Genomic DNA, 15,880 nt, shown 5'->3' with positions numbered 1-15,880 from the left:
AAACAATGCGTATGACCCAACTGAATTGCTTATGCTGCCCTCTGCAAGAAATAATGCCGTTGGAAACGACCCCAATCTGTTAATCTGAAACCCAAAAAACTGGAGGATAGCTAAGATGGGATCCTCTGAATTGAACTGCAACTGATAAATGCTCCTATGAATTCTGGATGAATTTACCAAGGAATGAGATGGGTCCTCGACCACTCTCACTAAATCACCCAAGGGTTTCTGTCCCTGGGCTACAAAAGCTGGGAACCAGGTTCTCCAAATCTCACCAAAGACCAAATACATAAATCCAAGATGTCCCCCAATGATGTGCCGCCCTTCTCCTTTTATAGATTTAATGGGTCCCTCTCCAACCTTCTAGAAGTATTTTACTTTACTATTTTATTTTCATTCTAGAAGATTCTCCCATTAATTGAATCTTAAGTGACTCATTATTTTGGTCACTTGCCCCCCACTTTTGGCCCTTTTTCTCCTATTAAGCACTTTTCCTCTTTTTATCAATAAAATGGTTAATTAAAAAATCACTTTACAACCCGGAAAATGATTATTCGGCTATCATACCTTCTCTGCCCACTAGAAGCCTCTACTCACCATCACTAGAAATCCATCCTATCTGCATCATAAGGAAATCTGGAAAATGGGAACATTTCAAATCCTCTCGCTCCAAGATTGCTTGCTCTCAAGCAATCCATACCTGTCCACAACAGAGGCATCAGCACATTGATACCAGGATCCCATACACACCAATAGGTCACCTCATGCTTCCATGCTAGACAAAAATGAATGGGTCCCTCGATATTTGGATCCCAAACAAGCTGTTGACTTGATATGACATCAATGAATCCACCTAGATCCCAAATCCCCCATGGCCAATCATCATTACTCATACCCCATGGCTCTAGTTATGCTCTATATCTAGCCATAGATGTTGTTCTACCAATAGAATTCCAAATTATCAGTTCTCTCTAATCCATCTCCTAGCATAGGCTAAGGTCAACCCCACTATGCTGTCGCTGGGCTAGCGCAACTGGATTGTAGATGAACTGTCGGCCTACATCCCACTGCCAACTGGAGCATGTGGTATCCCTCATATCTAAGGGCCTCTACTGTACTATGCCCCTGACTAAGAATGACACCCCATCAATAGGATACCAACTAATGATCTCTCACTAATTCATCTTGTGGAAAGGATTGGATGCCTGGGCACCTGTATATGGAACAAGCAGTGTTCCACGGGGACTCGCCCCCCCCAGGGGTCTAGTTCCCTTGCTCCCCCGCGCTCCGGGGACTTGGGGACTAGAAGGTGACGTTTCCCCACGCTCCCAAAAATGAGGAAACTCAGGGGGACGTGCCAGGGGGGCGTTTCCCTTCCCTGAGGGGGCGTTGGGGGACGTGAGGGGGCGAGGGGGGACGAGGGGGGACGAGGGGGGGCGTGAGGGGGCGAGGGGGGACGTGGCACATTAAAAACCATTTAAATTAATTAAACGCTGAATTTAATCTTTAATTAAGAGTTAATTAACGTTTAGGGTTTTGGAAAATGGCGGTTTCATGTTATAAAAACGACACCTGAGCCATGAACAACACACTCACAGCCTTTGCAAGTTTGCTGAGCGCTCCACTCACTGTTTCACTGTTTGGATTTCCGATTCATCATTCCAGAACTCCTCCCTCTCTCTGGTCGAGCGTCCTAGAAGCAGCAGCTCCCATCGAGCATCGTGCGAGCAGCACCTCCCTGAGCAGCGCTGCGTGTTGAGGAGCGGACTGCTACAGCTGAACAGGTTAGTAACAGACTAACAGTTCAATAAGTGATATAACAATATAACTTATAAGTCTCCAACAGATCAATAGTGCGCATTGTTTGGTGTGTCTTGACGGCTGTTTTAACTTTTTTTTAAGCGACAATGCTATCGTAACTTCCAGCCATCAGTTCTCCCGTAGAGTCACCATGGTCTCGAAAGAAACCAAGTTTCCATGTTTCAGTTATAAATTAAAAATTTTAAATATATTATGCAGGGTTTCATATGACGCCGGACGGCCTTGTCTACGGCCACACTGGTTTTCATATGACGGCCTTGTCTCGATTTTACATATATTCTGCAGTTTTTATGATTTATCATTGCACAGTACATCAGCCCTTTCCGAATCATTGGGCGTGTGAATGAAGTTTGGGCAATCATCAGAGTGTCTGTCTCAGAGCAGTGTCCATTGTCAACCAAATAGGCTAGCCGCTATTCATATATTAATATTATCAGTTGAAAATCTACGGCCTGCCTAACTAATATCAATATAAAATTTATTGCTGTGAAGTAGCCCTGAAAATTGAAATCGGTTTGCTTTTGTGATGCGTGTGTACTGTTGGTGTAGTTAGAGTTAAATTACAATGTTTTTCCATGGTTAAATCATAAATGCCCTTCTACACCCTGCCCAGTCAACTTCGGTATGATTGAGCAATATTGCTAATAATGTATATGACAACGCTCATACTGATGCCAATTAAGCTAGAAGCTTTTATAAAAACATGATTGCGGCTCTAAAATATATGAACCGTTTCAACTTTCAAATATATTATATAACACAAAGGTTTGGATGAAGTTTATCCATCTAAATATGAAACATTGTTTCTCGCCTGTCTTAGAGCTTATCCCAATACTCCATTATATAGTCTTTTACACAGCCTGCAAACTTATGAAGATGTTGATTTCCACACAATACAAAAAAACAGAAACTTTAGTTTTATTGAAAATAATCCAATGTCAAGGCCTCCAATATTTCATCAAGTTCTTGCAATCCTTGCTTTAAATTTTTACCTTCCAAAGATTTAATGTAGGTATCATATTCCTCCACTTCTGTTCATCCAATAATCCTTTTTCAAGATCCCATGAAGGGTGTTTTATGGATTCAATCCTTTGACTAATTAGGTTTACAATCATAGATGTTGGTTTTTATTATTACATCATATGATTTTCATAATTGTTTGGAGTTAATTACACAGTATGATTTTCAGCATATGGTGTACTGTCTATATTATATAACAAACTTTCTAGCTGTTGGATCCAAATTTCCAATACAGCTGGACAACCCATTGTAGTTGCCCTTTCTAATGCCAATGCAGTCTTCCTGATCTGTTCATTTACCTTTTCACAGAATTCAGTGGCTACTGGCTACCTTATCAAGCTGAAGCTCTCCCTCTGTCTGACCAAAATTTAAATCTATAGTGTGCCACTGTGCTGCACCTCATAAAGATCTGGAATTTGGTAGTTTACTTCTTCCATGCCACCTTTTTCTACCAAAAAATTGCTCATCACTGTTTTTCTAAGGACAGTTCTCTCTTTGTTTAAGTTTTCTTCTAAGAAGGATTGTGTAAATTTTCAAATTCATTGCTTTCTTGCTCTAGGAATTCTTTAACTCAAGGAATATAACTTACCAAATCAGGTTAATAAATTAATACACTTGGCAGATGTCAATAGCAAACTTAGAAACCACTGTCCAAAAGAAAACATATATGATATTATAAATTTAGATAATGTCAAATGATATTCATATCAATGATCATGCTTTGCAGCTTTTCAATTCAAACCAAATTGGCAAATTGTCATAGTGGACTCAATTAATAAATTATATTTTATATTTATAAATTTTTAAGACTCTGACGCTCCCCCACGTTTCCTAAAAAATGGTAGGGAGCTTTTGCATAGGCCGCTCCCGCGCCCCCTCACCCCCTCGTCCCGGAACCTTGGTGGAACACTAGGAACAAGTCCACTATGTTGCACTGTGCTCAACTCATGCAACTTTGCCTGATCAATCAACAAGATCCGTCTAGGAAATTTTCCCCTCATTCTATAATGGATCAAAGTGTGATAACCGTTCTGCAGGCTCTGCTTATGTTCTCCTAGAGAGGGCTGCTGTCTGAAAGTACTGCAACTCTGCCGGCTGTCTGTGCGTCTGTCTGCTTCTCATCAATGGCTGGCCCAAAAGATGGCTACTCATCCTCCTCCACAGCTTAACATGAAACACTAACTGCTTCTCCATAGATAACACATTATGCATAACATCCTCATCTAACTGACATCCCTTTATGTGCTCTCCATGCTGAATCATCACTTGTAGCTCATCTCCTTGAATGTCTCCTACTCTGTTTTCTTTACTCATGGGGACTATTAACTGCTCATCATACTCATTCCTCAAACATGAATGCACATCTGGGCTGTTGTCAATATATCCACATGACTGCTCATGCTCCTCAGAGGTATCCTCGTAAAAACCCTTGGACTCAACTATAAAGGAAGAATCCTCATTCGTAAAGTCAGAATGAATCTCCACCTGATTTACTTATGTCATCTCGTGTCACTCAAGGATGAGTGGTTAGGCCCCCAATGTTCCTTGCTGATGAAGCAAAGACCCTTTCTCCTTAACTCATTCTTGTTGCATGGTCCACAAATCCTGAGCAGCTCCCCCTGGTCAACTGTCTTCTGAACAACTTTATGTTCTGCTCAACCAACCCTTTGGCTAGTTCATGAGCAACAACAGGTGAGACTATCTGTTCCTCTTTCCAAATGGCCAACAACTTAGACTGCAACTTCTTGCGAATGGCGTCACAAGCCTCCCATTACTGAAGACAAAATGGACTGCATGTTTGTTTTGACTGTGTCAAGATGATCATTATTAATGCTGAAAAAGCATTGGAACATTTGGAGAATCAAGTCATCACACTCTGCACCCAACATGATGTGATATGATCTGACCATGGCCATGATTTCTAAAATCTTGAGCTTTTTCCCAAAGGTAGGACCCACGGTGTTATCCAAGTCCCGAAAGGTCTCTACTATCAGCTTAAAGATTCTCCTCATAATATCATTGCTGTAAGGTGGGATAGGTGAGGTTAGCCTCATGATTTTAACTGAGACAAGAGGCAACTGGAAGTTTGACCCCTTCACAAGGGTGCTTCAAGAACTTGTGTTGTGTTGGTTTTAGAGCCCAACTTAAATTCTCACAATCTGACTGGTTCACGTTGGAGAGTAGTGAGTCTAGTTCTTCCAATTTGAGAAGGGATTTCACTGTAATCCTCATGAATTCCAGATCTTTCCTGAGTGTAGAGAGTTTGTGTCCGATTTCTTGCTCTTTCTGCAAGTCCCCTGGTTGCTCCTGCGGAAGAATGGCATGGACCCCTCTTGAGAAAGGTCTGCTGTTCTGCTTAGGTTTTTGGTCCCATGATGCAGTGTGATTCAAAGAATCAACCTTTGTACTACTGGTCTGATTCAATCGTCTTAATTTATTCAGGAGTTCTATAAGCCTGTCCATAGGTTTGCCCAATGATGACAAGTACCACTGTAAAATTCGCACCTAGAGATGACCCAAAATTGTCATTGTATTCTCTGATTTCAATGTATTTCTTCAGTGTGGTTTTGTCAAACATATATGGTGCACAAGTTGTTGTAGGTGTGATTTTTGGCTTTGTTGTGTCTCAAATGTATATGTATAATACCTAGAATAATAACTCCACTTTAAACCAACAACTTAAACATGATATTAAGCTTGGAAAACAACATGAACCATGGGAATATAAGGTATTAACAACCAACTGTAAATTACACAGTTATTCCCTCTTTCATTGACAGAAGTTACAGCACTTGAGAACTTAGTAGAACCTGATATATAAGATAATGACCAGCTCTTGATACAAGACCAAAAACACAGTCCTCAGGAATTTCCTTCTTTAAATCTCTCGGGAACTCTGCTACAGCCACCTATCATGTCACAGGAGGACACTCATTAAACCTGAAACTCATGCACCTTTGAAACTGATGTACCCATTAAGGGACTGGACTGATTTCTAACCCCAGCAATGCAAATGCGACCACCCAGCCAACAATACAAAATCAGACCACGATAGGCTCAGCTCATTTGTTTGTGTAATCTGTAGCAAGGAAACCCACCTCCTTTTCTCTGCTAATAATAATAACCAGCTGTAAAATTTCCCTTTGGAATTCCACCCAAGTGTTACTGAGTTTCTGAGTTTTAATATGTTTTTCTAGTGAGTGATTTTGTCAAACGGTTTATCAACATACTGTTGTAGGTGCATGTTTGTGTAGTTTATTCAATACCAAACATAATGTCACATGAAAAGCTCAGTGGAACACTTGAAGCAAATAACACTTAACACTTTTCTACTGATATAAGCATATGAGAAATAAGATTCAGATTTATGCACTATTGTATGACTGATAATAAAGCAAGGAACCTGAGTACATTTCAGACTGCAAATGACAGTGGATTTTTTCAGTAGCGTGAGCACACCTTCAACAAACTAGTTGACCCATTTCCAGCAGTCATTTAACTCTCTAATCAATGACCAGCCTCCACACAATACTGTGAGTGGGTGTATCAATACGTCCAGCAATCAAATCAGAAAATCGCGGCTTCCTTCAGCTCTTGTATGCTTAGTAAATGAGCAGCAAACCAAGGCACACCACTTCTACCAACTTCTACAGGCTTATACAAGAGAACTTGGCCCCCAAATTCTGCTACAGCCACTGAAAATTCAATTTCCTCTGGGATAGAACGTGGCCAACACAAGAAAACATGCCAGAACTTGAATGGGAAACTTGGGCACGCAACACAATAGAAACTCGGTCCCTTGAGCAAAGATAAACATGTCCAGTAGGAATAATGAGGATTTGGTCTCTCCTTGAGCTGAATAGAGCCACTGTATAGATGCCAACGTAACAGAAACTAAACGACTGCCTCACCACCAGTCACAAAGCTGAACCACAAGCCAGCACTACTAGAAACTTTGACCCACATCAAGGGTGATTCGTTCAGCAAAGAGAGGAACAGGACTCGGTCCCTTTCTTCACTGCTATTTCGACCCAACTAGGAGATTCAACAAGCAATACACCAGGTGGAAGCACAGCCTCTTTTGACTGGAGCTCATCCCAAACAACCACAGAAAATACCCTGTGACAAATGAATCTCAACATCTGCTTACAAGAGGAAACTTTGGCCAGCAAGAATCGTGGGAGAAACCAGTGTTTTTAAACCCGGCCAGCTCGGAATTGACTCGGCCGAGTTGGTCTGAGTCGGTCAAAAAAAATTTGACCCGGCCATTGAACCGGTTCGGCCGGCCGGGTTAATACCAAGCCAGCCGAGTTGTTACACAACTCGGCCGGCTTGGTATTAACCCGGCCAGCTCGGAAACAACTCGGCCGGCTCGGTATTAACCCGGCCAGCTCGGCCGAGTACATATCAACCAGGCCGGGTTACGTATGTTATGTAAAAAATTAGTTAACTTAGGTTTATTATTTAATTCTAATTTTAATTAGACGAAAGGGCACGATCATTATTCATAAGATCATGCCCTTTCCCAAAGGGTGTCCATGGCGGTATATAAGCCAGGCACCCGCAGTTGTAATAGCATCATCTGTGATCTGTCTTATTATTAATAAAATATTTGTATATCTATTTCTGCGTTCATAAGTTCTTCGCTCCATTGGTATCAGAGCGGGTCGATTCTCGCTTATCCACCTGCAAATACATAGAAGTTTGCGTTCTGATAGTGTTATTTCCTTCCACCACCATTTTCTGTAGACGCTGCCAGCCAACGCCTTGTTCTTCAACCCTGCAAGTCGTCTGCCACACGCTTCCGCCTTCCGGAATTGTTACAGCCGCCACTGTCCGCTATTCCTCATCGCTCTGTTCCTTTATTATTGCCCACGTCTGTCTTGTTGAGCCGTTCAAACCGTCGTGTCGCTCCAAGTTAAAGTCGATAAGAGTTTTATTATATATATGTATAATATATATAATTAAATTATATTAAAAATTATATATTATATAATATATATAACTATATTATATTAAAAATTATATATTATATATTATATATTATATATTATATATAATTTTATATACATATAGTATATAGTTGGAAACTGTATCGGTGAAACCGTGGTTATATATATTTATAGTATATATATAGTTATATTATATATTATATACAATACAAATAATTTAATTAATTAAATTTATTTTAATTAATTAAAAATTATATATATATATATAAAAGTTAATTTAATTAATTAAATTTATTTTAATTAATTAAAAGTTATATATATATTAATTTAATTAATTAAATTTTATTTTAATTAATTAAAATTTATATGTATAAAAATTATTTTAGCTAATAAAAAAAAAATAGGGGGAGGAAAAATATTTTAGCTGGCAAATAAATACACGCCCCTGCAAACCCGCTCAATGTCGACAATGACAATGGCGGATTTCCAAAAAAAGTTGTTGGATGCAGAGCATAAGATAAATAGCAACCACGATGAGGTCAATAAAAGACTAAATGAATTCGAGATCAAGCTTGGGGAGCAAGTGGACAAAATCAAAAATCTTCAAGATATGACAAATCGAATAGAGATAAAGATGGAAAGTCAACATGTCCAAACAGAAGTAAACATCAGAGATGCCTTAACAATGCTGAGACTTCTGTGTAAAAGGTCGAATTATACACCTGAAGAGCTATTAAAAGAAAGTGAAGAGAATCAAGAACACATCTCGACTGATTCAACAAAGTCAATAGACTCTCATGACAAAGTTGAATCTCCAAAAAAATCAGCGACACCCCACCAAGAAGCGAGTAACACAGCCTTTACAAACAAGCAACTCTGGGATAACTTTACCAATCAACACCTTTTTTTCGCTCAACCAGTAGCAACATACCAGCGAAGGGCAAAAGTCGAGATGCCTAAATTCGATGGAAACGAAAAAAACAATGTTGCATGGATAAATAAAGCAGAAGATACTTTGAGATATATGACATCAATGACGAAGACGAAAAGCTCAGGCATGCATCCATGAAAATGGAAGGAGAAGCATATAACTGGTATATGTCGTGGAAAAAGACAACACACGTCATTAGCTGGAGAAAATTTAAAGCTGCGTTCTTCAAAAGATTCCAAGGTGTAAGAGAAGAAGAGTTCTTTTCAAAACTCATCAAAGTACGAAAAAAAGGAAGTGTGGATGAATACACTCAAGAATGGGAGACCTTAGTAACACGAGTACCTGGGTTATCAGAATCTCGTCTAATTCAGTCATACATCTCGGGACTCAAAAACCATTTACAAGTAGAACTTGAGATGCATGACATTACATCTATAGAAGTAGCAAGACGAAAAGCAAAAACAACCGAAAAGAAATCCGAACCAATATTTTGGTCAAAAGCGGAAAAAGCTTATGCAAGACGAAGGATACCCCAGTATGTGGACTCAAATAATACAAGATATGTTCCACCACATCGTCGTGAAGATGAAAAGTCTAATGTGGAAATACAAAGGATAAAAGAGGGAAAATGTAAACGCTGTGGTGAGAAATGGGACCCCAAACATAGATGTGCTAAAGGAAAAGAAGCAAGGAACCTATATAATTGTGAAGCAACCAATGATTCAAACAGTGAAGATTATGACATAGAAGACACAGAAGACGCCCCAAAATTCTCACCAGAATTAGATGATGGAAGTATTCCACAAGTGTCATTATCAGCTATGACATGTATATCACAACCTCAGACTTTAAAGTTAAAAGGACACATAAATAAGAACAACGTAGTGGTTCTCATCGACTCTGGAAGCACACACAATTTTTTAGATGCAACCGTGGCAAAGAGACTCAATATCTTTTCATTTCCCTTACCAAACATAAAAGTGATGGTAGCTAATGGTAAGAAGATTGAAAAGGTAGGGAAATGCCATAAGGTCAATTTGCAGATTCAAGACTTTAATCTATAGTCTCCATTCTTCACGGTACCGTTAGGAGGAGTAGATGTAGTCTTAGGTATCCAATGGTTACGAACTTTAGGTACTTATGCCGCCAACCATCAAGTACAATTTATAAAATTCAAATGGAGAGGTCAGAAGTACAAGCTACACGGATTCCAAGCACCATAAAATCAAGTTGTATCATCATCTCAGATGATGAAACTAAGTCGAAAAGGAGCACCCGCTTATGTAGTACAATGTCACCAGTTAGAGATGTTATCTGCAAATATAACCAGAGAAGAGTCACCCGAGATACAAGATTTGATTCCGAAGCATGAAAAAGTATTTCAAGACCTACCTATGAAGATGCCACCTAATAGGGAAATTGAGCATACAATAGAAGTCAAGGCAGGGTCAGACCTTGTCAACATCAAGCCATACCGATATCCACATCACCAAAAAACGGAACTTGAGAGATTAATCCAAGACCTTTTAAAGTGTGCGACCTTGATCATCTTGCAATATCTGATCAAGCGGAAGGACTTACCCGAAGAAGAAGCTTTCTGGGAGAATGAATCATTCTTCAACAACATTCGTCGTTACTTATGCTTTGAGGACAAAGCATTCTTTCGAAAGGAAGGCAATGTTATGTAAAAAATTAGTTAACTTAGGTTTATTATTTAATTTTAATTTTAATTAGACGAAAGGGCACGATCATAAGATCATGCCCTTTCCCAAAGGGTGTCCATGGCGGTATATAAGCCAGACACCCGCAGTTGTAATAACATCATCTGTAATCTGTCTTATTATTAATAAAATATTTGTATATCTATTTCTGCGTTCATAAGTTCTTTGCTCCAACGTACAATGGCCAGTGAACCCAAAAAAGCGGCTTTTTTTTTTTTTTTTTTGATTTTTGGGGGACTCCCAGGGCTTCCCTGTGTGACTCATGGGTTTCCCTGTCCGAATCTGATCCCGAGTATTGATATGTTATTCATGGTAATGTTAATTTCTAAAAGTAAAAGTGACATTCTCCTTAATGAAGATTAAGGAGAAAGTCACTTTTACTTAAATTTTTAACATTACCATGAAATGACTCAGGATGTTTGAGAGTGGTTTTGGCCTCATTGGATTTCATATGGAGAAAGTAGAATTTTAGATTTCATTCAAAATCCAGCGGACTTATCAGTTTTTCAAGATTTCAGGATTAGGGGATTGCAATGTTTCCATTGAATTTTGTCATGTATTAGGGTATGGAACTCGTATTTAATCAAGAGCACCAATCCCTCTATGTACCTTGATGTTAGTGACATTGGTTGTCGAACTCCTCTGGGATTCGCTCCCAAACCGGGAGCTTCTGAAAATGTCACTCCCGCTCCCCGCTTTCACTCCCGCTCCCAAGTAACACTGAGCCAGATGATGTTGGCAACTCTAGCAGTAGCCAATAGTACTGGTCACAAACTTTTGTTGTAGAGGCCATTTCTAGCCTCCTTGGTTATGTGTTTTTGTTTTGATCTCTATATCATCATCGTGTATGTATTGGACAATGCACTGGGTGCCATTTTGATATAATGGATATATTCATGAGCCTACTTTGATCATATGTTGACTTCTATCTATATTCTAATGCTGTGTGTTTGGAAACATGAATGAAAATCTTTAAAATTATGTGTTTTTATAAATAATAAATATTTAATGTATTTTTTACAACGACCGAGTCATTGAAATCGAGCCGGTCGAGTCGATACTGAGTTGGAGTCGGAGTCGGAGTTTTAAAATATTGGGAGAAACTTGACTTTCAATGCTTCTCCGGCTTGGCGGCTCTAAGAATAATTTGTCCAAGCAAACAATATTTGGCCCCCTTGATTAAAATTTTGCTTTCAGCCCTTTAATAAAATAATTCAGCCAAGCAATAACAATATTTGTCCCCTTTATAAAAGATTACTGAGCCCTTCAAAAATAATTTGGCCAAGCAATAATAATATTTGTCCCTCTATAAAAAAAAATTTCTTCTGCAATGCACAATGGATTTGGACAGCTCTGACACCATTGAGATGTTTCTTTCGGGAAAAATACAGTAATTAAACAGAGATGAACTTGAAACAATAACAAAATAACACAACCAGCAATTTGATACACAGTGGACACCAACAAGATCACTGGGCCATTTTATTAATTTGCTGGAAGGAGTATATCAGTAGGAAGAAATAGTGGAACCTGGGGTTGCTAAGCAAGCAGAGCAAAACCCAGAAAGATGCCTCTGGCCCAAGTGAAATATGGCCTAGGATGAGAATGCGCACTACCTAGGAAATAATCTGCTGAACGCTGGCTGAATGAATGAGGATGGCTGTCCTGGAAAATCACTGGATCACTTTGAAAATACACCCGCAAAATCCTCTCCAAAAACCTAGAAAAACCCAACAAGGGTTTTGCCTGAAACTTGAAGGTGTGAGACCCCACCATATAGTGCATATGACCCAGCTGAACTGCTTATGCGGTCCTCTGCAAGAAATAATGCTGTTGGAAATGACCCCAATCCGTCAATTTGAAACCAAAATAACTGAAGGATAGCTGAGATGGGATCCTCTGCAATGAAATGGATCCTCACCCACTCTCACCAAATCACCCAAGGGTTTCTGTCCTACAGCTACAGAAGCTGGGAACCAGGGTCTCCAAATCTCACCAAAGACCAAATACATAAATCCAAGATGTCGACCAATGATGTGCTCACCTTCTTTTATAGATCTAATGGGTCCCAGTCCAACCTTCTAGAAGTATTTTACTTTATTATTTTATTTTCATTCTAGAAGATTCTCCCAATAGCTTAATCTCAAGTGACTTTTTATTTTAGTCACTTCTCCCCCTTTTGGGCCTTTTTTTCTCCTATTAAGCACATTTCCTCTTTTTATCAATAAAATGATTAATTAAAAATCAATTTTTAACCCGGGAAATGATTATTCAATCACCATACCTTCAATGGCCACTGGAGACCTCTCCTCACCATCCCTGGAAATCCATTCTATCCACATCATATTGAAAACTGGAAAATGGGAACATTACAAATTTGGAGGGATTGTATCTAGGACTAAAATAGAGGTTATTGTTATGTATGCAAATGAAAGTGTTTATGTATTGAAACTTTATTAGTTAAATTCAGGGTTCGTTTTCTAATTCATGATGTTCTTTCAGGAACCTCGACTGGGTAGATGGGGCCGTATTCAGGCTGCTCGCAATGGTGTCACTTTATGCCCAATTGAGCTTTCATGATGGATTTTGGGGGCAAAACAAGTCTACAAGATGATGGTATATTTTTGCATTTCCAGCACAGTTCTGATTCTTTAATAGAGCAACTGTCACATTCAACGGAGAGTCTCAGAATGGAAAGTCTGGCATACTTGATTATTGTTTTGATGCCTCTTCTTATAACCTGTACGATTGCCTATATATCACCATTTTTGCTAATTTTAATCCGAGTTTTTAGGGTCTGCAAAAGGTTGCTATAAAATATTGAGTTTTTAGCTTCCAAGATCATTTTGTGCAGTGATTATAAGAGACGATAAATTATAATATCCGGGAATCCAGTACAACATGTATTTTAGCAATTTGGCATGAAACGTAATGTAGAGGGAGTTGTAAAATTTTATCCTCTCATTACTTTCATCTTCCTTAATTCTTGAACAGTATCATTTTGATATTAGAGATGGAAACAATGAAATAACCTGACCAGAAATTGTTGCATGGTCAAAAATTTTGAATCCAGCTTTATAAGTTGCACATGGAATGGCATTTTAAAGTATTTATTCGTGACTAATGAGTATTATCAATGTACATCTAACCTGCTATACTTAAAATAGTTATCGTGTTATTTAGGATGTAACTTGAATTAAAATATTTTTTTCGCAGAAAAGTATTGACTCTATTAGTACAATTGGATGCCTTTGATTTTATACATGCATTTGGTTATTTACATATGTTCCACTTTTTACATGGCAACAAATTTGTGATTTCCAAACTGGGTGTGCGGAAGCGTCTACTATATAACATTCACCATTTCTGGACTGTAGTTTCTGGCACTGTATTGCCTTCTATTCTGCACAATGTAACCGGAAATTATGCGACTTGATCTACTGGTATATATAATAAAAACAAAACAAGCGTATTTTTTCCTTCTGAAAAAAAAACATTCACCATCTCTATGCCCATATTTTGAAGGTATAAATCTCTTTCATGCATATTCCTTTCTATGCAGTTCACACGTTTTATAATATCTCTAGAAGTTTACTTTGTATTGTAAATCATGTATTTTCAAGGAATGGTCTGATGAAGCAACACATATATATCAGCAATAACCTCACATGCAACTTGTGCAAACTAGAAGTATCTCACAATCCCTTACAAGAAAATGGCTTAATCTAAACCGCAACTTGTGCAAATAGCAGTATCTCACAATCCCTTACCAGAAAGTGGCTACATTTCGAATGGCTATACAACATTATATGGAATCGCTTACCAGAAAGTGGCTACGTTTCGGATGGCTATACAACATTATGTGGGTGGCATTATTTTGGGGATGTGTTGAGACGATATGAAAAAATGCATTGCCTATTCTAAGATATAAAATCTGCAGGATTTATTTAAGTTTCAAGTATCTCAAGTGATTTATATGTAATATCCCTTAGGGTTAAAAAGAGCACATGAAAAATTGTACGAGTATCACAGTATTCCTTCTAACTAAGACATAGATGATATTGAATGTATTACATTATAAACAAGCAGTTGATTTTATCAACAACACCAGCAGTACAAAACAAGTTACAAATCCAGTCTCACACCTAAGGCTGTTATACCAGCAGATCCTTCTGTACAACACACAACAATTTATAAACAATAGCAATCTTTTACAAGGAATATAACATCAATTACCCTATTAGCAACACTGCAACTATAATATCCTCAAGGGAAATTTTGACAATAGATGCTAGAAATGAACTTGAACAACAAAATAATCACAAATAGACACAACCAACAAGTTGATGCACAAATAAATGCCAATAAAAGCACTGAACCATTTTATTAATCCATTGGAAAGAGTACATCAACATGATGGAATAGTGGACCCCGGGCTTGCCAAGCAAACAGAGCAAAACCTAGAAAAATATCTCTCACCAAAATGATAAAGTCACTTCCCATCATCTCATCTTGTGGATCTTTTCATTTCGATTCCAATGAGCTATTACACTAAGGTGTTTAGTCAAGTATTCCTCTCGAAATGCCACCTTAAGCGTAATTAATTGAGTTAAGCTCCATAATAACGTTGTTTTCCGAAAATTGTTGGAATGCAACAGAATGAAAAACAAACTATACGGATGATGGAATATGCCAAACGAATGCCATCAAATCCCATAAAAACTCCTTCAAGACCCCTAATGACATAATCCTGCTCCCTAGACTTAGCCATCCCGTGCCCTAGAAATCCATCATCGCTGAACTATATAGGAAAATAAAAATGGGGAACATGACAAATCCTCTCGCCCCAGGATTGTTTGCCCTCAAGCAATACACCTATTGTTGGAAATATTGAGAAGAGGGGGAGGTTGGGTTGAATCAATATTTCTTTTGCAATTGTTATTTTATGCCAGCTAAAATCACTTAAAAACAAACAAAATGTATAACAACTTTTCCTATTAATTAGAGTAATGAGGACTTTAATCCTCTTTTACAATAATTTAAGTTCCAACCTCTACACTAATTTCTTAGGGTTCCAACCCTAGATGACGACTCCAATCTCCAAATGAATCAGACTCTTGTAGTTCATAAAGCACCAACTTGATCTTCTTGAGGACTCTAATCCTCTAGGGCTCCAACCCTTTTATCTAGCTTAGGCTCCAACTTGGTCTTCTTGAGGACTCCTATCCTCTAGGGCTCTGACCCTCTACTTCAATTCTTCAAGATAGGTACTAGTAGTGCTTCAAGACTTCCAATCTCTTCTACAACAAGTCCCAGTAATGATATTTTCAAAATCACCTTCAGCAATTCTCTCAAATAATCTTCAAACCACTTCGACCATCAATGACAACTTTAGCAACCAAAAAGGTGTCTCGACAACTCTTCATGATACCCAA

General features: G+C 38.4%; 1 protein-coding gene across 2 annotated transcripts in view; it reads left to right on the top strand.

Moving 5' to 3' along the window:
* LOC149227460 (U3 snoRNP-associated protein-like EMB2271) overlaps positions 1 to 13,455 on the top strand; it is a 209,421-nt gene extending 195,966 nt beyond the window's left edge. For both annotated transcript variants that reach the window (XM_089377797.1, XM_089377796.1), the window contains one exon: positions 12,948 to 13,455. In XM_089377797.1, the coding sequence (XP_089233923.1) occupies positions 12,948 to 13,025 (78 nt within the window). In that variant the 3' untranslated portion in view covers positions 13,026 to 13,455. The remainder of the gene's footprint in view (positions 1 to 12,947) is intronic.
* The last annotated feature ends 2,425 nt before the right edge of the window (positions 13,456 to 15,880 follow it).

The sequence above is a fragment of the Pinus tabuliformis genome, chromosome J (assembly GCF_031772625.1).
Source record: "Pinus tabuliformis cultivar Carrire ecotype Pingquan chromosome J, CPIR1, whole genome shotgun sequence".
Taxonomy (NCBI): domain Eukaryota; kingdom Viridiplantae; phylum Streptophyta; class Pinopsida; order Pinales; family Pinaceae; genus Pinus; species Pinus tabuliformis.
The sequence above is the reverse complement of the archived record's forward strand: the minus strand, read 5'-3'. Positions and strand labels throughout refer to the sequence as shown.